This window comes from Diceros bicornis, chromosome 33 (assembly GCF_020826845.1).
Source record: "Diceros bicornis minor isolate mBicDic1 chromosome 33, mDicBic1.mat.cur, whole genome shotgun sequence".
Classification (NCBI taxonomy): Eukaryota; Metazoa; Chordata; class Mammalia; order Perissodactyla; family Rhinocerotidae; genus Diceros; species Diceros bicornis.
The window spans coordinates 9574186-9597284 of NC_080772.1; the positions used below are offsets into that span (position 1 = coordinate 9574186).

General features: G+C 35.4%; 1 protein-coding gene across 2 annotated transcripts; it reads right to left on the minus strand.

Moving 5' to 3' along the window:
* Positions 1-290: 290 nt before the first annotated feature.
* LOC131396485 (monoacylglycerol/Diacylglycerol O-acyltransferase-like) lies at positions 291-21518 on the minus strand. 2 transcript variants are annotated; one of them, XM_058528719.1, is made up of 6 exons: positions 21411-21518; positions 21147-21314; positions 18323-18516; positions 13228-13288; positions 11276-11415; positions 291-1641 (listed from the first exon to the last, which is right to left on the minus strand). In XM_058528719.1, the coding sequence occupies exons 1-6, from the start codon at positions 21508-21510 to the stop codon at positions 1537-1539; spliced, it is 768 nt and encodes a 255-aa protein (XP_058384702.1). In that variant the 5' UTR covers positions 21511-21518; the 3' UTR covers positions 291-1536. The 2 variants fall into 2 exon arrangements, with proteins under 2 accessions (XP_058384702.1, XP_058384703.1); XM_058528720.1 differs by lacking the exons at positions 21147-21314; positions 21411-21518 and adding exons at positions 16181-16311; positions 17246-17575 and having other exon boundaries at positions 18323-18384.
* Positions 21519-23099: the final 1581 nt, after the last annotated feature.

The following is a 23099-nucleotide window of genomic DNA, read 5'->3' on the forward strand; positions in this document are numbered from 1 at the left end:
CAAAAACATTATTCTCATTCATTTTATGATCATTTATTCATTCATTCTGGAAATATTTATCAATTTTAAACAAACACTGCTCACTGCTAGAGGGAAAAAAAGCTACAAATAATCATTAATTGAGTCTTTTCACTAAAATTGAAATTCAAATATATTTATTACATTGGAAGTAAGGTTTATTCATTGTGGCTGAGATAGATGAATATGATTGTGAGTGAGAAATGTATAAACATAAAACAAAAAAAATCAGTTTAAAATAAGAAAATGTCACATATGCAAATTCACAAGAAAATGAATTACAATTCAGTTTTTCTTTTATTTTTATGTTGCATAATTGTATACACATTACACATATCAGACATACACACTTGTTATACAAGTGTCCAAGTAATTTAATATCTAAAAAGGAAGAGGGAGATACTGCATTTGATTTCTGGTACTATTCTGTTTAAATACTTTTAAAATTCAGATTTCAAGGAAACAACAAATTGAAAGCCATTAATTTTTCAGAAAGCTTTGTGTTCACATAAATTCATCATTCAAGTATATTTTTATTGAAACAATAAACCATCTGACTAGTTGCAAAGTCACACTGAATAAGCCACGATATGAAGCAAAAGCAGAGCCTTCTTTAGCTCTGCTTTCATCAGCCTAGAATCCGCTTCAAACAGGAAATGCAGAGCACAAGGGTCGTTGTAACCTTACACTATTAAATGCCATATTACAGGGCTGACAATGCACGGCACACCCTATATTGTTTGCAGATTCTCATTAAAAATACAATACTAAAAAGATGATAATAATTAGAAATTTTCCTTTTCTAATTTTTTTATTCAATATGAAAAGCAGTACATCTTTTTCATTGTACTTGGCAACTTGACACCATACCTGAAGGAATAATTTAAACATCCTATGAACAAAATATATACACAAACTCTAAAAGATCTTGGTATTGCTTAATTAATTCAGTTATAATTTTGGTTCTACGGTTATCGACCACAGCAAATACAAAGAATTTAAAATAATATTCCTTACCATAGTATTAACAGGTTTTTAAAAAAGTGAATTGTTGATGCACAAAAGCATTGCATGATTTCCCCAAGATCATGAAAGGAAGATAAAAGAGCATTTTCTTTTCTAACTTAAGCATCTGTACTAAACCCTAGGTTATGCCATCTCACAAAATTAGCTCAGGGCAACAGATACAGAAATTAGATACATTATTTAGAAATGTTTGTTTAACATAAACTGCTGTTATTAATAAACTTAACTTTAGAATCTAAATGTTTATCATACATTAGGAATTTATAAAAAGAAACATGACCATTTCCTGAATTAATACGCATGTAATGAGTTATTGTTTAAATTTGACACATTTGATTGCAAACACAAAATTGACAACACAATTTTAAGCAAGTTCAGTAAAAGATGCTTATTAACATGATTTTTTAAAAAATACTTATTATAGTACCTACAAAATTTAGAAGACAGTACTAGAGACACAAACATATTAATATAAATGTATTAAATCATCTTCTAGTTGATCTTTTGTTTTTTATGAAAACGTTCTAACAGAGCACTCATGATGTTTCCTGGTATTCTTTGGTGCTCATCAATCAAAGCTTGAACAGCATTCTTCGCCTATTAAGAAAACACAAAAGCCATTATTCTTTTAGTTCTCAATATAGATCATTTATTTTGTAAAGATTTTAATATACTACTACTTTCAAGAAGTCCTCCCTAATTTAGCACCCATCTCTCCTCAGAATTAATAATTTCCTACTCAGTACACCCACAGCATATTTCTTATACTTATTATGCTTGAATTACAGTTATTGTCCACATGGCTATTTTCTACCCTAGATTGTAAGCTCTTTAAGATACTTCTTAGTATCTCTTCAGCAGTGAGCAGAGCAATGCCTTGCACACACTAAACACTAAAAAGAACTGAGGAAAAAAATTCAGAAGAAAAAAAGTAGCAGGAAATTTTCTAGCAGCCAAATGGTAGCTTCACTCCTTTCCAGCCAGTAATAAACTTTCGTGTACTTTTCTTTCATCACCAGACCCACCAAACAATTAAATCAGGCAATGTAACAGGAAAAAGTGAGGAAAACTATGAATGAGCTGATAAACTTTAGTTCATTACCTTAATTTGCAGACAGTTTATCAGGAATTTAAATTAAGTCATAGCAATGGAAAAGTCAATTAGGATATATTAAGAAATCTTCTACAACTATTTGTTTCCCATTAAATTCATGACAAATTTCAACAATTTTTACTTTTAAATCAGTTTATGGCTATCCACAAAAATGTTTTATGCATGTACATACTGCATGCATGCATATGCATACACACTTCCTTATAGATGCTAACCTTTTAATGAGCCTTCTTTTTACAATCTTGGACCTTCATCTCTTTTTAAATATAATTAATAAATATAATTAATAAACCCTAGCCTAAAGGCGTATTTTAAAAATATGCCTCTCTAAACCGCAAGTTTTCACATCTGTGGAATGAGAACTATTTCATACACTTATTATAAGGATTAAACGAAATTGAAACCATGTCTTCAGGTACTTGGCACAGTGACTAACACATGGGCTATGTTCTGTGAAGTATTGTTTTCAATTTTATTTATTCATTCAGATAATATTAGATGCTTTGAAAGCTATAACGTTAGTGAACCAAGTTTCTAATCTCAAGTAGCTCATAACTTAATAAGCATAATCAAGTACAAGGTAATTAAAATATAAGATCATTTGTGAGACTTATCATCTGAGACGTGAAAAGAAAGCATATGAAAATTCAGACTGAGAGCCCATTTGGTGGACAGTGACCGGGGAAGGACGCATGACAGGGTTACTGTTTGGTCTGGGTCTGAAGGCCCAATAAGATTTCCGTAAGGAGGGAGCAAGAGGAGAAAGACCACAGGAAAACACCTAAAGAATGGCAAGTTGGGGAGTTTGGCTGGAGTTTCAGGCAGGTGTTCATAAGCGGGGTGGTATAAGGCTTTAAAGTTAGGTTTCAATTAAGTCATGAATGGAGTTAAACACCAAGTGAAAAAGTACAGACTTTGTTTAGTATAAATTGAGGTGTCAAGGAAGGATTTTGGGGTAAAGAAATGTCAGAGCTTTGCATTAAGAAAATACAACTCTTGCAAAGATCACCAAGGACCCCTTTTGTCACTAAATCCAATAGACATTCTTTGAATCCTACTTGACCTCTCAGTCACAATTGATCTTGCTTCTGGAACTCGCACACTAGAGGAAAAGCTAGGTTTTACTCTGGCCTTCAGACTGTTCCCTTTCAATCTCTTTTTGCAGATTTATAATCCCCAAATCAGGCACTGACTTATTCTTCAAAGGTTCAGTAATCTCATCCATTTCTAAAGCTTTAATTACCATCCATTTGCAGATGCCTCCCAAATTTATATCTGCAGACCTCTCAACTTCAGGTAGGAATGTTCAATAAGACTTCCCTCGAATGTTTTAAAGGCATCTCAAACTCAACAGGCTTAAAGACTAGACTCACATTCTTTCCTCCTCATACTTTGTCCTTTCCTGAGTTCCCTCCGTATTTCAGCAAATGACACTACCATGAGTCTAGCCAAGTAAGCTAAAACACAAGAGTCATCCTCAACTCCTGCTTCTCATTGACAATACCCAATCCATTGACGGCGTCCATTAGTTTCACTCCCCAACACCCTGCAAATCTATCCACTTCTCTCCATTTTCTTTCCACCTTAATAATACATGTATAGTATATGTACATGTATATATAAATAAATCTGTATTTATATGTATATGTGAATGTGTGTATGAGAACGTACAGAGAGAGGCAAAGAGACAGAAAGAAATGGAAACAGAACAGAGATTAAGACTGAGAGAACTTTAAGGAACTATCCCAAGCGTCCTCTTCAGCATTAGTACAGTATATTTTAATTTAGAGTTTGACAGTGTTTACAAAATGGGTTTTCTCCACAATCAAATGCCTGAACAATCTATCACTCATTTTTTAAATGAAGTTTCATTTCTACATTAATTTGGATGCTAGTCATTTTGAATTTGTGATAACCCAGGGATCATTATGCTATAGTTTATGCTTATGCTATTAACAATGAAGATTGGAAAATCATGACAATGTATTCACAAAAGGGAAATTTCAAGTATTCTTTATTTCAAGTATACTTTAGTTCAATAATGACAATTTACAATCAAAAATATGTATATAGTAACTATATATTTAAGTAAATTCCCTCAAGAAATTCTACTAAACTATGCTTTTGGTAGACTACTACTGTTACTCTAAGTACTGATAATAAAGTACATAAAGTAACTGAACACAATAACTGGGGTATTTCAATGATTCAAAAAGGCCTTTTCTTTCTTACTTAATTTGAATTGGCAAGATTTTACTATATTTATATATTTTAATATGTAAAATATCTAACTCTACCAGGGACATGAATGTGAGTAAATTTTCCTCTCATAGGAAAATCAAGTCACTGCAATTTAACTATCAGTAATATATTTTCCTTAACTGAGAAAAAGACGGGAAAGGATTCATTTAATTTTAGACCTGGAAGAAACCTCTGAGATCATCTAGTTCAATTTCCCCATTCTACAAATAAGGAAACTGAGACCTAGAGAAGAACATGTCATTTATCCAAAGGGACATTGCTGCCTAATGGTAGAGCGAGGATTAGAACCCAGATCCCTAAACTTCCAGGCCAGGCTTTTTTTCCCCTTCTCTCTCCATTACCTTCTATTTTGACCATAAAATAGACAGTATTTGTAAAAAAGTGTTCTTAACTAGCTCTGACCCACTTAAATCCTGATAGGCAAGAAAAAATTTAAAAAGAACAAAACAGAATTCAGTTATATCCTAAAGAAGAATGCGTTTGTTAGGAAGCAGCAAAGAAATGTGTTATATTAACAATATAAAGTATGTGGGAGCAGAAGCAACATCACAGGGTGAGGTCTCAGCCCTGGTTAAGGCTCCTGGAGCATCTCAGGCAGGCATGGCTTCAGGATGAGAGAAGAGCCATGCTGTGTGGAGAGCGTGTGCTGACCCTAGAAACCAGTGTCACAGGGTTTTCTTTGAGGAAAAAGAGAGCAATAAACTGTGAGTATACTTAAGGACCCAGCACAATGACTGGAAGTAAGTTTCCTAAGAATGAAGTTCATATACAAGGCACATAGGTATCATTAATGTTACTTTTGCGAGACTTCCTACATATCAGCTGCTTGGCTTGAACAGTTTCAGCTAATGTAACATTAAAGCTGCTTCAGCTGCACATCCTTTTCTAAATGTCTGACCTTGCTGAGTTCCAGTATGGCACAGTGTATTATAGTCATTCATTCCCTCTGCCTACTAGGCCTCTCTCTTCTAGGCTACCCCTGCAGGTAGAATCCAGGTCCTGCCCCACTAAAGTCCCATGTGGCCGTGTGACTGCTTTGGCCAATAAAATGTCAGTGGGGGCGAGTGAGCCACTTCCAAACAGAAGCTTTCAGGGCCATCTCATGGGTCCACTCCTAACCTTTTCTTTTTGCCATGCAAATGGCAACATCCCACACGGATGCTTTCAGCCTGAATCCCAGAATAAAGAAGACACAGGCCTCAGGGGAAACACAACATGAACAAGAAGTAAGCTTTATTGTCCTAAGTCTCTGAGATTCTGTGGTTGGTTGTTACCACAGCATAACCTAGCGAAGCTGACTGAATCATCCAGTTTTCTCATGTGTAAAACACCGCTAATAGGGCGACCATATAGGGTTGATGTGAGGATTAAATCAGACTATGCATGGAAAGGAAAGATTAAAATTATCTCTATTCACAGATGAGATGATTTTATACACGGAAAATCCTAAAGATTCCACACAAAAAACTGTTAAAACTAATAAAAATTCAGCTAAGTTACAGGATATAAAATCAACACACAAAAATCAGTTGTGTTTCTGTAATACACTAACAACAAACAATCTGCAAAGAAAGTAAGAAAATAATCCCATTTACAACAGCACCAAAAAGAATAAAACAGTTAGGAATAAACTTAACCAAGGAGGAGAAAGTTTTGTAAACCATAACACATTACTGAAAGAAATTAAAGAAGACAAAGAAAAATGGAAAGACATCCTGTGTTCATGGATTGGAAGATTTAATATTATTAAGATGTCCATACTATCCAAAGTGATCTACAGATTCAAGGTAATCCCTATCAAAATCCCAGCAGCATTTTTTGCAGAAATAGAAAAAAATCCTCCTAAAATTCATATGGAATTTCAAAGGACCCTGAATAGCCAAAACAATCTTGAATTGGAAAAGAATAAAGTTACAGGCCTCACACTTCCTCATTTCAAAACATATTACAAAGCTACAGTAATCAAAACAGTGTGGTACTGGCATAGATAGACACATAGGCCTATGGATCAAAACAGACAGCCCAGAAATAAACCTTTGCATGTATGGTCAAACATCTTTGACAAGGGTGCCAAGACCACACAACGCGGAAAGGACAGTCTCTTCAACAAATGGTGGTGGGAAAACTAGATACTTAAATTAAAAAGAATGAAGTTAGACCTGTACCTTAGACCATATGCAAAAATTAACTTACAATGGATTAAAGACCTAAACATAAGACCTAAAACTATAAAACTCCTAGAAGAAAAACAGGGGAAAAGCTTCATGACATTAGATTTGGTAATGATTTCTTGACTATGACACCAAAAGCACAGGCAACAAAAGCAAAAATAGACAAATGGGACTACATCGAACTCAAAAACTTCTGCACATCAAAACAAAAAACCAACGGGGTGAAAAGGAACCTATGGAATGGGAGAAAATATTTCCAAATCATGTATCTGATAAGGGGTTAATATCCAGAATATATAAAGAACTCATACAACTCAACAACAAAGAAAACCCAAATAATACAATTAAAAAATGGGCAAAAGACTTGAACAGACATTTCTCCACAGAAGATACACAAATGGCCAACAAGTATATGAAGAGTTGCTCAGGCCGGCCCCGTGGCTTAGCAGTTAAGTGCACGTGCTCGGCTACTGGCGGCCCGGGTTCAGATCCTGGGCGCGCACTGACGCACTGCTTCTCCGGCTATGCTGAGGCCGCGTTCCACATACATCAACTAGAAGGATGTGCACCTATGACATACAACTATCTACTGGGGCTTTGGGGGAAAATAAATAAATAAATAAAACTAAAAAAAAAAAAAAAAGAAAAGTTCCTCAACATCATTAATCATTAGAGAAATGCAAATCAAAAGCACAATGAGATACTACCCCACACCCGTTAGGATGGCTACTCTCAAAAAACCCCAGAAAATAATAAGTGTTGACAAGGATGTGAAGAAATTGGAACCCTTCTACACTGTTAGCAGCAATGTAAAATGGCATAGACACTATGGAAAACAGGATGGAGGAGGTTTCTCAAAAAATTAAAAATAGAATTATCATAAGGTCCAGGAATCCCACTTCTGGGTATATATCCAAAAGAATTCAAAGCAGGATCTTGAAGACATAATTGCACATCCATGTTCACTGTAGTATTATTCACAATAGCCAAGAAAAAGGAAGCAACTCAAATGTCCACCAATGGGTAGAATGGATAAACAAAATGTGGTATATACATACAATGGAATATTATTCAGCCTTAAAAAGGAAGAAAATCTTGTCACATGCTACAATACAGATGAAACTTGAGGACTTTATGCTAAGTGAAATTACACTTAACCAGTCATAAAAAGACAAACAGTGTATGACTCCACTCATATGAGGTATCTAAAGTAGTCAAACTCATAATAACACAAAGTAGAATGGTGGCTGCCAAGGGCTGGGGGAAGGAGGAAACAGGGAGCTGGTGTATGATCTCACTTATATGTGGAATCCAAAAAAAGCCAAATTCATGGAAACAGAGAGTAGACTGGTAGTTGCTGGGGGCTGGGAGGTGGGGGAAATGGGGAGATGTTGGTCAAGGGTATAAACTTCCAGTTATAAGATGAGTAAATTCTGAGGATCTAAGGTACAGCATGGTGACTACAGTTAACAGTACTATATTATATATTTGAAAGTTGCTAAGAGAGTAGATCTTAATCTCACCACACACACACAAAAGTGGTAATTATGTGAGGTGATGGAGGTGTTAACTAATATTATTGTGGTAATTATTTCACAATATATACATGTATCAAATCTTCACATTATACACCTTAGACTTACACAATGCTATGTGTCAATTATATCTCAATAAAGCTGGAAAATAAAAAAGAATCTTGTGCAGCCCATAAAGGAACCAGAAAAAAGTGTTGATGGATGTATATGAAAAAAAGAAAGAAGGAAATGGGAAGGTGGTGCTGAGTGGGTACAGAGATTTAGTTGTGCAAGATGAAAAGGTTCTAGAGATCTGCTGCACAACAATGTGAATATATTTAACACTACTGAACTGTACACTTCAAAATGGTTAAGTTCATAAACTAATGCTACGTATTTTTTACCACAACTTTAAAAACTTAAAAAAAATCAGACTATGTATACAGAAGGCTGGTGTAAAAGTCATAATCAAAATACTTCATCCCATTTTCTAGGTGATTGAATAATATGACATTTATTGCTTCTTATGTAGTTTTATACTCTTTGAAAGTATAATTGCAAGCTGAGTGGTCTTTTCTCATCCTCATCTTCCTTGATCTCTTTGTAAGAACTAATACTACTGACCATTCCTATTTTTTTAAAAACCTCACCTGCTGACTTCTCTCACACAAACTGACTTGTTCTCCTACCTCTCTGCCACCTTCCTTTCAGTCGGTCTTGATTGTACTTCCTTGGCCCACTCCTTAAATGTTACGTCTCCTACAGTCTATCCTCAGTCCTTTTCTTTCTCTCTCTAATCTGCCTTGTAAGGGTAATGGTCTCAGTGCAAATGTCTTCTAAATCTTTATCACCAATTCTGACTTCTCTCCCAACTCTAGTACAATATTTCCAAAAACCTACGTATATAAATATATATCTAGATATCCTGCAGGTAACTATATAGGATTAGTTTTCAAGTCTGGTGCATTCTATCTCTGTAAAATCTCTTTTGCTCTCCCTTTCAAGTAGATAAGGAGATCATTATCTAATTCATTCATTCTTCAAACATTTACTGAGATCTAATTAAACACTTAACACTGTTCTGGGAACTAGAGACATAAAAATTCATAGCATAACCTCTGCTCTTAAAAAATAAACTAATAATAATAAATAGCATAACCTCTGCACTTTTATTTATATGTATCTAAATAATGACAATTGCTAGAATCATCTTCACAAACCATTGTAGAGGAAGAGGTCATACATCTGCTTGCTTTGGCCAAAAAAATTTGAGTGGAACTGATATAAGCCACTTTCAAATAGAGGCCTATCCTAATTGAAATGTATTTGGTAAACAAATTCCCTAGTCTGAGATTTAAGGGCCTAAAAATGTAGCTCCTACTTACTTTTCCAGTTTCATCTCAACCAAACCCTACCCACTAAGCCAGTGATTCCCCAAGTTTATTCCACAGCTGTTATTAATTGCTATTCATGGAAAAACAGGGAGACGGTTTTGGTCAGATGAGACAGGGAAATGCTCTTTGAAACAAAATAGATCCCTTTATTGTAGGGTTTCTTAGAACCTTTAATACGTTAATGTCCTTTCCAAATTCCTGGAGGACAATTTCTTAGGCAGTCTCTCCCAGCCCTGCTGTTCTAATCACATCAGATTGCTCAATACCGTGGGTATAAGCAGTCAGCTTTCCTACCACTGTTTCTTGTTCTTACTCTCCTCTCCCGCCCCAAGTCTACGTGTCCAAGTCCTGACCATCTTTCAAAACCCACCACAAATGCCCTCATTCTAGGACGCTTTTCCTATTTTTCCCTCACTAAGCAGTCTCTTTCCCCTTTGAGCTTCTACTGGTCTCACTCAAATTCAGCCTCCATATTGCTTCTAGGGATCTTTCAAAATGCAAACCTATGACTTCCTTCATCTGCTTTCAATAGCTCCCCCTAGCTTTCAGGAAAGAAAATCAATTATAGGCCAACATAGGTCCAGACTCTTCCTACATTTCTAGCCTCATCTACAATTTCTCTTTTAGCTATACCAGACTACCCTCAACTCCCCAAAGATTTTATGCTATTTCATGTTGCCATCCCTTTATACATTCAGTTTCCTCTACCTCATTACTCTCTGTCCAGCTAATCCCTTCTTGTCTTCAAAACTCACTTCAAGCATTACCTCCCTCAAGGAGGGGTCCCCAATCTAATTTATATGCCTTTCCTTTGTGCTTCCATAATACCCTCCACAGCAGTTCTCAACCAGGGGAGATTTTGCCCTCGGTGGGAACATATGGCCATGTCTAGTGAGGGGTGGGGATGGGGAGTGCTACTGGCATCCAGTGAGTAGAGGCCAGGGATGGTGGTAAACATCCCGCAACGCCACAATGCACAGGACAGCCCCCCCCCAAACAAAACGTCAGTAGTGCCCAGGTGAGAAACCCTGCCATAAACACACCATTGTGGTAACACTTATCACCTTATAAACACTGATTCAGTTATTTATCTCCCCCACCGGACTGTAAGTTCCTAGGATGACAACAGTGGCCAGCATTCATGGAGCACTTACTATATGCCAGACACTGTTCTAAACAATGAACATCAGCAATCCCATGTAGTCCTCAGGGATAACTCTATGAGTGGGTACTACTCTCTGCTCTGCAGACTAGGAGAGTAAGGCGGGGACTGCCCAAGGTCATACAGCAAACAAACAGTGGAGCTAGGAACAATCTGACTTCATAACTCACACTCTTAAACACTATTCCATTTTCCTCCCAAGATACTTCTACCAGACAGGAACAATTTCTTTCTTATCATGGAGATCATAGCTTTCTTTTTCTGAACACCACTTACAAAACTTTTTAACCATCAGTGCCAAGAACAGGGGTTCTCAACGTCAGCACAGTGACATTTTAGAATGGATAGTTGTTTGTTGTGGGGGGCTGTCTTGTGCACTGCAGAATTTACGAGCATCCCTGGCCTAAACCCACTAGATGCCAGGAGCACCACCACCTCCCAAGTCCTACCCATCATAACAATAAAAAATGTCTCCAGATACAGCCAAATGTCCCCTGGGGGGAAATCACCACTGATCTAGAACATGTTTGTTGAATGAATGAATGAATAAATTTTTAATATAATAATTGAAAGTAAAAATCTATCCTAAGACTAAGAAAGAAAGAATAATTTACCTTTTCGGCTAATTCTTCTGCTGTTATCTTTGGATCATACGGAATGGGATCACCTAAATAGGTGCGTAACTTCACTGGAAAACCTCCATACATTGGAGCAAACGGATAGCGGAATTTTTCATAAAGCCACCTAAATAACCCTGTTTTAAAGTAACAAAATCATTTTACTTGGTTAAATATTCTGAGCATGTAATCATAAACTTTCAAATTGTAATATGTAACACTTAGAGGAAGGTGGCAAACAGTATTACCTCCTGGAAATTAATACAGTATTTTTTTTTAAAGATGAGCTTTTCATCACTTGTTACAAATGTACCACAATAATGCAAGATGTTAATAATAGGAGAAACTGGGGGGTATATACTCTCTGTGTTTCCTGCTCAATTTTTCTGTAAACCTAAAAATACTCAACAAAATAATGTCTGTTAAAAAAAAAAAAAGATGAGCTTTAAAAAATATGAGAATTTTAAAAGGCAAACAAATTACTATTATTGCAAAACAAAGGGTAAAGACTGCAACCAAAAGCTAGAAGCTAAAAAGTCTAGAGACTCACAAATACATGACATATGAATAAAAGAAGAAAAAATAGAAGCATAAAGTAAATTCATGTAAACCTGAGACTAAAATGAACCAATAAACTAGGTAAAAACTAAAAACATTATTGTAAATTGGAAAAAAATGCAAGAAAGCAAAGAATTACTAATACAAATGACCAAGTATGAAATTTAGCAAGATTTTTAAAAGTGGTAATAATGTAAAATTAACCGATAGACTAAGTCTTAAAAAAAAGAAATTCAAAATGGCAACCAACATGAAATACATAGTCATGAATTATACTGAAGTTTAAAATACTGTTTACATAAGGAAACACAGAATATACCCTAAGACCCATAAGAAAGTAATAAAAAAACACAGAATATGTTTACATAAGGAAACAGAAGATACCATAAGACACTAATTTTTGAGATATTCAACTGTTGATGTCAAAAAGAATTTTAAAACCACTTTACAATTTAAGAAACAAAATTAGGAATAATTTCTGGTATGCAACTTAAATTCTGAAGAAATGACCCAAAAGAAAGTTAGAAGAAATAATTCCACAACAACAGTTAAACATTACATCAATCTGCCTTTCTACTTAAATTTGAAAAAAAAGGAAAAAAAAGTAAGACCTAAAAAACAGAATATCAACCATATACCAACATGAGACATAAAAGAAACAACAGAAGTTTCAAGCTCTTCAGGAGGAGATTTGTATGTGGACAGGAGCACTATATTGTTAGTGCAAGGAATATAAAATATAATCAATTGAATATAATATGTAAACTATAGGGGAGGAAAACAAACTATGAAAACTTCAAAATAAAAAGAAAACAACAGAAATACTGCAACGACAAAGCATATCTAATCGTTATCACTCCTATAACTAGATTCAAATTATTCTGTTATCAATAAATTAAAGGTAGGCAAAAAGAACTCTTCAATGTAAATGTATCATGGTTCAAAATATTAAAAAAAAACAAAAACAAGAAGTAACAGAAATAAACCAAAGCAAATGATATCTCCTTAGGTTGTTCATCTTATCTCAATATCATATTTCTTCAGGGGTGAGTTAGGAAGACAGTCTGGATAATACGTAAATTTGTTTTAAACCTCAACAACATGGTTTAATACAGTAAATTAGATAATTCACTCTGTAGTTTTAAAAAGCCCATGACAAATAAGCTTAAATATGTATATTAGACTCTTAAAAATCTAATATCTAAGAACCACCATTACTTAGGACCAGTTACCTCTTAGACTTGACATAAAAAAACATCTAAACGGTATATCCATTATCTAAAGTAACAATTCAAGATGATTCCTTACAGGGTTCAAAAGCCCAAATATTTAAAATATTACATTCTAAATATTACATTATAATTAGAAAAACCATACGAATCAGAACTTACTTGTTCCTCCAAGTGATCTAAATCCTTCTCGAATATTTTGTGTAAACATAGGAATAATAGGCTAAAGAGAGAATTTGAATTAAAAAGTAAATAAATCAATCCATTCAATGTCTCCATTGAGCCACTAATGTAAACTTTTGAGGACCTGTTTAAGATTATGAAAATAAGGTATTTTTAGAATAAAGATATACTTTATCACTAGTGTGATCTATCAGACTAAATTTAACTTGATTATTTTAAAAAATATAAGTAGGAAACACTACCCTCTAGTGGTAATATATAATAGTTCATTTACCACTTTTCCTATCATTCTACACTTAAACCCTTGAAACTCAAAATAAAGATTACAGTAATCATAATTTCATTAAATTAAATGAATCTGGTAAATTCAACTGGTTTTAGTGTGCTACTGAATGGTATGCGCACTGAAGAAAAAGTTGCAAGATGGAGATTCTCTCTACAGAAAATTTATATAAATTTAAATGACACGTTTTGGCAAGATGCTGTCAAGAAATTAGTGAAACATCACTTTTTTTTGTAAGCTTATTAAATCTAAAAATGTTCAACAACAATGAAAAGTAAGTATAAGACTCACTGCAGAAAAAAGCATATATAGAAAAGAATTCTTTACATCAATTTTGGAGGGTTTCTGCTCACATGTTTATGGGTTTTATTTTTCCATAAATATCAATGATTATGTATGATTTTTTTAAATGGAGACCTTAACTAAATGTCATAAAACAACGGATGAAGTAGCAAAGGATCATGTAAGGAGGTTATGCCATGGTGAAACTGAAGTAGATAAAAAACTGAAAGAAACACTCTAAAATATACACAAAATATACTGAATTAAATGATGTTTTAGAATAGATAAAACTGGGGAGAGGGGGCAAGTACCACTTTACTTACAGTCTACCATCAGCATTTGCCTCAATCAGAATTACCTGCCTTAGTGAGCAGGGTTGGAGACATTTAAATAAGCTGACATTTAAAAAGTCATTCCTATTCAGCTTTGGAAAACAGTAAAATATAGTGGACTGAAGGAAAGAGACTAAAAGTATAGCTTTCTTCATAAAATTTATTGCCTCACATATAACTAACTGATCATTTATTTATTGTATCTCTCCTATCATCAGAAGGAAGACCCCTGATAGCAGGGACATTGCTTTGTTCACTGCTGTATCCCAGCACCTAGAAGAGTGCCTGGAATAGAGTTAGTGCTAAAAGAAAGTGTGATGAATGAACACATAGAACAGAGAAACATTGCTGCTAATGAATTAAGTTTGTATTCTCCGAATACAAAGGGTCAGAAACAGGCAGCGGCAATCTCAAAAGCAGTGAGGAAAAAGAGCAGCCAGGTAAAGAAAAGAAGTCAGATGAAGAATTTAAAATTTGACAGAGTTAATTCACAAAACAAACACATAAGACAAAGTACATTGACTCTTTTGTAAAAAATTCAGATTATGATCTAGAAAATCACCACTGGTTTTTTAAAATAAAATGAAGGTTGAAATCCTAATCTCTTAAATAGTTATAAAGTGTCTTTAGAGGTGAGAACTTAAAATGCCCAAAAAGGAACAGAAACCATTCAGCTCATATATACACCATCTTTCCTTCTCTGACCAGTACTGCTGAATTTATGTCTACTGACTAGCACGAACCCCGAAGCTTGTATTCAAGTATGCACTTTATAAAGACTCTTCAGGTTACATATCATCCTTTAAACAGCTAACTCTCCGCAAGCTGGACATTTCTAGACCCTACTAAAGAGGAGAAAGCGTACCCTAGCAGGCTCAGTATTCCAGGCTACAGACTGGACACATGGTTTCTAGATTTGCATTCAAGCTTGCAGCCTTAAAGCTGCAAGCATTACCTTATTACACCTTGATGTTGTAGTACAATTATTCATTCCTTTTTCCTTGTGCACACTTTGTATACAAGGTAGTTGGATAAGTAACGCAGAATTAAATCCTGTTTACATGTATCCGTGTCTCTGTATGTATGTGTGTACACATATGTGTGCAAGAGAGAGGAAAGGTGTATTTTGCTAAAACTATTCTTGGGGAATCAGTTCAACATGGTCTTGGAGTCTTAAGTTTGCCACTAAAAAAGTGGGAACCATTTGACAAGTTGCTTACCAAGTCTAAGCCTCAGTTTCTTCATGTAAAAAAAGTGGGTAATAGGGGCTGGCCCGGTGGCACAAGTGGTTGAGTATGCCCGCTCGGCTGTGGTGGCCCAGGGTTCACTGGTTCGGGTCCCGGGCACGCACTGACGCACCACTTGTTAAGCCATGCTGTGGTGGCATCCCATATAAAGTAGAGGAAGATGGGCACGGATGTTAGCCCAGGGCCAGTCTTCCTCAGCAAAAAAAAGAGGAGGATTGGCATTGGATGTTAGCTCAGGGCTGGTCCTCCTCACAAAAAAAGGGGGGGGGGGGTAATAATAATAATTTTCCTATCTCAAAGGTTTTTTATAGATTGCAATAATACATATAAACAATTTTATTGAAACGAATGCTATTTTCTGTTACATCTATTGTTTTCCAATTAGAGTAAACAGGCAAATTTTTTTCCCAACTTATTTAGATTCGAAGCTACCTAAAAATTCTTATCAAAATCATAATTCCCAGGAATTCACAAAATAAGAGGGATTTATGTTATATCAAAAAGCCTGTAACTTTCAGATGAACCTTAACTATTTTCTACCAATATTTTGTGAACCTGTATTGACAGTCTAGATTTTTTCACTTTAATTTCTATGTCACAATTTAAATGTAGTTAATCCTGAAACAACAGTCAAATTTTTACTCAAAGTTTACGATAATTCTCTGAGGCCTGTGAAGGGGTTTTCCAGACAGGATACTTGTGCCATCTACAACTATATCCATATATGACTGAAAGCTTTCCCTCACATATCTGGAAGGCCGCTCTAACCTCCAGGTCAGCAGACTCACTGTGAACGCAGTCAGGGAGGGCAACAGCACCGTTGCCTGCAGTCCTGAACTGAGTGCTCTGCTCTGCTTCTGCCTTGCTGTGTGACCCGATCCCTCCATCCCTTCATCTCTCTGTGACTGAGCTTCCTCATCTGTAACATTGGAATAATTACATATGTCACCTACTTACTACTGCAGGAGGACCAACATAAAGCCTTTAAAAGCACTGCAAGAAGTTGAAGTGGTACAATATTTATCAAACTTATAAAGCTATTTTGTAAATCAGCAATGTTAAAGATTTTTGTTTTCAAACTTGTAAAAGGCTGTTTATTAAATTTTCTCAAGTTTTTGTATAAAAACCTTAACTAAATTATCTAGATTATGTTAATTATCTAGAAACCCTTTCAAGGACTGGAAAAGGAGTTCCTTTCTCTATATAATTTCTTTCTTTCAGGGCTTCTTCCAGGTAATGTTCCTTAAAACTGTCAACTTAAGGATGAGAAATTAGAATCCCATGATTGATTTATGTGATTCCAAATCTATTTTCGTCATTTTTATCTTAAGACTTAGAAGAAATAATTCTTTCAAAATATAAGCCTAAAAATTGAACTGTCTGATTAGGTTTTTAGCTTTTATCATTGCTTTAATATACATTACACTGATTTTTCTTAATTTTTGTCCAACTCTGCCTATATCCTTTTGTATTCTATATTATTCATATAGCCTAAAGTTTTGTTTTCTACATCAGGGCTTAAGACTTTTTGGAAAATAAAATGTGCTATAAATTAATTTTCTATATCACTAATACTATTAACATAAAATTAAATTCAAAAGGATCCTTTCTAGTAGTGTTTAATACTGTGTTAAGAAAAACCAATTCAATTCAACAAATACGAATAGCCTACTAAGTACTAGTCATTGTACTACGGACTCAATATAAAAGATGGCCTTGTCCTCAAGGAGTTTATAATCTACTATAGGACAGTAGTGTTTAAATTTTTATGTTGTCTATTACTATACACTTGGGCAAGTACATTAACTCTTATACTAGGATCACATTATCAAAGCACTATAGCAATAACTTACTTCTAGGAGTTACATACATATATGTAAAGGAGAGACTAGAGCTCAATGCATTTAACTTTGCAATTAAAAAGTAAAAAAAAATTTCCACTCTTCTTCCAATACTGGTCTTGGGTTAGAATGAGTCATCCATCATCTTTTCCTTTTTAATCAACAGTCTGTATTTGCAAGATGAACAGGCAAGCTAAGACTGCAGACTGGTCTCCTTATGTGGCAGCAATGAATATACAAAAAAACTGAAATGTGCAAGTACTGGCAGTACTCAACTAACTGGCCTGGAAAAAGAATACCACCTTGTCAAAGGTACTACAATTTCTTTTTCTGACAGACAATCTAAAACAAAAACAAAGAAGAAACATTCCATAAGTAATAAATAAGTGTTTCATAAGATAAAGTACAATATGGAGATCAAAAAGCTAAGAAATATTTTCCAAAGCCAAAGAAAAGGACAAAATGGCATTCACATTCTCCAGTCTACTAAGTAGAGTACAGTGAATCCCAGAGCAACACTTAATTTTAGTGACTAATTCACTTGTAAAGTCTTTTAAAAAGATCTAAATTACACTAATACCTATCTCTCATCTTTATTCATACTATTAGATAGCTGATCACATTTGGTGATAAAAAAATGTTAGGAGTCCTATAGTATTTGAGTCCTATTGTTACATAAACTGGTCACAGATAAAAGAATTGTAAAGGAAACAACCAACAACCAGCAATGAAATATGCCAACTCAGTTGTACCAAAGGATTAAAATACATAGAATTGGATTGATTATACTTATGAAAAAAAGATAACTGAAGGAATACAAAGAATTTTACAAATCTTATTAAAATAAGCCAGATTTTGAAATGTAAAATATAACTTTGCTGGGTATTTGCCAGATTGATTTTTTTTAAAGATGGCTTTCCATGCATAAGGAATATTTCTCTATTGTTACCTCTTAAAGAGTTATACATACTAATTTTTAAAGTAGTGTAATGTAAGTATCTAAATTCTTATATACTTTGGCTCACTATTTAAGCATTTATTTTAAATTCAACCTAGCTTTACTTTAATAATTAGTTTTATACAACTCACCACTTTTGCATCAATTGCAACCTGAGCAAAGCCTTTACGATTACCCCATATGATGTTGTAGGTTTCATCACTAAGTAGGGCTTCTCGAACTCCACCTGGTGAAATAGCTAACAAGTGACCACTCCTCAGAATTTCAACACATTTTTCTCTTGGTCCATGTAGAGCACAAAATACATCAAGTAATAAACTAAACCCTGTAAGAAACATTAGAATGAAGATATATCTTAAGTACTTCTTATCTAATTTTTTAAGACAGAAAGCTTCACAATCTACATAATTTACTATCTATACTTAAATCAGTAAATTCTTTTTTACTTTTTTAAAAATCAACAAGAACTCTTAAGGTTAACATAAGATTAATATTGCTGGTAAAGTAATAGCTATATCTTATTGATCACCTATTAATGATCATCTCCTTAGTGATCACCTACTACTCTGGCTACTTTACATGTTCAAACTCTTATTAAAATTCACAAAAACCTTGGAAAACAGGGATTCGTATCTCCACTTTACAGATGAGGAAAGTCGGCTCAGAGAGCAGTAGCTTGCTCAAAGCCACACACCTAGCAAACAGCAGGGCAGAGATTCCAGTCCAGTTATGTCTAATCCAAAGCTCCTTCCACTGCATCTCCTGGCCAAACACTGTCTACAGTATTTCTTAGAGCACTCAGAAATGGTATCCCATCAGCAATCACAAATCTAATCTTCCATGAACCCTATAAGAGAATCACTCAAGAGAATGTGAATCTGACTATGCTTAGCCCTGCCAAAACTGGCAAGCCATAATCAAATCTACTGAAATTAAGTCAGATGATGCTAATTCCACAATTAAATTTTTTAAAATCCATAATAATAGCAAAATCATTAAGAGTTTTTAATAAAGTGAGTGTTTAACTCAGGAACAACTAATTCCAGGTCTTAATGTTACACAGTTTTCCAAATTATTACTACTTATAGATGAAAGAAATAATCCTATCAGTAATTAAATATTTTAACCAAATCCTAAACTGGAACTTTAGAGGACTGATGTTAGTATACATTATTCTTTGAGACTGGGAAATATGGGGGTGGGTAGTGAAAACTGTGCAGACAAACCAAACTTCTCATAGGTTTAAGGATCTGAAGTAAGATTATAAATAATATTAAGACTGAAATAGTTTTCATCCTACATTACATTAAAAGTTCACTGATTTAACTAGATGCATTCTCATAGCAAATGAACAGGGGAGGTTTCATCAATTACAAGATCATAAAGAGGAAAAAATTTTTAAAAGCCAAATGCTAAATAAAAATATTCACATTCTATTATATATATAAATAGAAAAAAAATGGAAGCAACCTAATGTTCCATAGGAGAAAACTACATAAGTAAATATTTTAGTCATACATTAAAACTATTCTTTATATAACATGGTAAAATGTTAATGCTAAAATTAAATTTTTTGAAAAAAGAACACAAACTAGTTTGCAAACGTGAAAATATTCAAGTTAAAAATGAAGTAAAATAAAGCAAAATGGTAGCTGGTTATGTTAGGGTGGTAAGACTATAACGATGTTCTACTCTAGTTTCTAAATTTATTATAAAGTGATCAGATTACTTCTAAAGAAAAACCTTTTATAACCAATTTAGTTTAAAGACAAAGCACAAGGGCTTTTTAGTGACTCAAGGATACCCAAAACTTTAACCATGTCTATGAAAGGCACTGAGTAGATTGTTATTTAATTCACTGCTTGGTGTTTGTCTGTCTGTTGATGGGTGGCCTTTGCTTTTATTATTCCAGAGAACATATTATAAACTTTCTTAGTTTATAGTGATTAGTTCTTAGTTTATAGTCACTTAGTGATTTAGTGACAGAAGAAAATAAGATTTAATCTCAATGAGTTTATTTTAGAATGATTTTTTTAAAACTTTACCATGTTTGAAACCACTCAGTTAATTAATCTATTTTAAAAGGTAAAAAGCCTTTACGAACAGATTAAAAAGAATGTAGTCTGGGGCCGGCCCAGCAGCACAGCGGTTAGGTGCACCTGTTCTGCTGTGGCGGCCCGGGGGGTTCGCAGGTCCAGATCCCAGGCGCACACCAATGCACCGCTTGTTAAGCCGTACTGTGGCGGCGTCCCATATAAAGTAGAGGAAGATGGGCACGGATGTTAGCCCAGGGCCAGTCTTCCTCAAGAAAAAAGGGGAGGACTGGCACTGGATGTTAGCTCAGGGCTAGTCCTCCTCACAAAAAAAAAAAAAAAAAAAATGTAGTCCTCAATCTTAAGATTTATAAGTCTACCAGGCAAGTCAAGTATGATAAAAGACATAATAGACTCTACTATGTCTATCCTATTAAGATAGGATTTCTGAGGAAATATTATATTACATGAAGACAAAATACATCCTGGCTAATTTTTATTTTTTTTACTAATTTTGATTTGCTATCAAACTCTAATTATTCTCCAAAAATCAATACCTCATTGAAGAAATTCATCATATGAAAAAAATCAACTACCTTCTATACCCAAATATAAATTATTAATTGTTTGGCAAAAGTTATGATTTATTTTTAAAAAGTGACATTCAGGATTTAACTTTGGAAAATAATGACTAAATACCTGTTAATAAAGAAAGTAAATTTTGGCCATAAAGTTTTTATATTTAGATATATTACCTAAACAGGATAATTAGATACTCTCAAATTGGAGTTCCAAGTGTGTTACCCTAAAAAGGCGAAAAGCTTTTCCAAATGATACCAGAGAGCTCAAAGATATAGACTATCACATAACTTGATCATGTTAATTAAATATTTTAATATCACTATCTATAGTGAAAATTTACCTGGAATTTTAAAGACAAAGTGATCAGCTACTACTCGGCAAGTTCTGCCTTTATGGATAAAAATTTTAGCCATGAAGTAGTAAAAATCTATGGGAATAGCTCCATGATAAAAAATTATAAGTGCTGGTCCTTCCTCTGGTATTTTTTCCATTCCATGAACTTCATAACCTGTTAGAAAGACAAAATATAAATACTTAAAATATATTTATTAGTTTATTTACACTAAAGGATGGTTACTAACTCAGAAACTCAGTCTTTTCTTACAGAAGTGTATGGGCCTTGCTGTTTCCCATCCACTTTCCCTTCTTCTTCCCTTCCTCTTTCCCCTTCCTTCCCTTCTTGAACAAATCAGTCCTACAGCCATTAGGTGGGCCAGAGTGAAGCAGGCACTTGTGTGGAGGGGCAGTCTGGAGTATTTGAGCCCAGCCAGGGTGAGGAGGGCATTCATATGGAGTGTCCTAGAGCGGGGAGTCAAAGCCCAAGCATAGGAGAAGAGCCTAGAGTAGAGTGCTGCGGCCTGAGTGGGAAAAAGAGGGGAGCCAAGGTTAGGACAAGCATGGGGGCCAGAGCCTGACTGAAATGAGGATGGCACCCAGACACCTAAGTGGCCTGGTACTCGATGTCACAGCCCAAATGGAGTAAGATGCTATCTGTGAGTGGCAGAGGATGGTGGCAGTGAGGGGAGACTGGTTACATACAGGGGGAATGATAAATACGTCTACATATTAAGGATAATGTGAGCCAGGCTTCTCAATGTTAGAGAAGGTGGTTGCAAATACAGAAAAGGAGAAAACTAGAATAAACTCTGTAGTCATAAGAGAACCTTGCTCCCACCCCAAGAACGAGAAAAAGCAGCATGTCAGAAAGCTGAGGTCCTCTCAATCAGATGAACTGAGCTCCCAAGGGTGACAACCCCCTCTAACGAGAGACAAGAAAACTGAGTATGGGTGGAAGAGGCAGGTGCCATACAAGTGGTTAAGAAGAAAACAACTGAAATGTTAACAAATACTTAAAGACCAAATGTGGGCGAGCACTGAGTGTAGAATCCCTGGGAACCCCAGACACAAACACGAGTCCACACTCACTCACCAGCATTCCTCGACAGGCCTTGGTGGTGCTCATAAGACAAGTCAGGGCAAGGGCAGGCAAGAAACCCAAGAGAGGCCCTGCTAACGGTACAGAGAACAAAACCCCTTGCTTCCTGGAAGCTTCTCTTGTAAAAGCAAAACCTGACGCTGGGAGAGGTGCAGAAAACTCTTCCACCCCTTCTAAGAAAAGGATATGCATCTGAGATGCTGGGAGGGACAGAGCTCCACGCCAGCCTCCTCCTCTCCTCTGCCTCGCCCTGCCATCCCAGTCTCAGGCAAAAGGCCACTATTCCTAGGGAAGGGTAGAAGCCAAAGCATCTGCTACTGGGAGGTAGGGGGTAGGCCCAGGGTCCTGAAATTGCATAAAGCAGAGATCTGCTCCACTGGGAGGAAGGGCAGGAAACTTGCTCCCAACCCCAAATCCGCCCCCGCCACACAAGGCAAAGTTTGCCTGCTACAGAGAAGAGGGAAAGAAACACTGAGAAAGCCTTACCTGAGCCTCAGGCATACAGGGCCTGTGTAAGATTTTGGCTGAACCAGGAAAATCGAGGAGTGCCCTCGCCACCCCTATCCGGACTACAAGCATTGCATGGAGTTACAAGCAAACGCAACCTTTTCCTGGGGGAGAGGCAGGAGCCTACAGAGAGACCTCTTCTGTGGCGCAGGTATACAAGATTGAGGGTGGAGCAGTAACTGAGAAAAACCCTCTGGTACCCCAAGCCCTATACTGTGCATAAGGTAGCATTAGGATTTTGAAGTCTGTGCTGAACTGAAGATAATTATAGCTACAATAAAACCCAAGCGCAGTTCAACTACTGAGTGACTGAATTAACCGCCACCTCATTCACTAAATGGCCTAACAGAA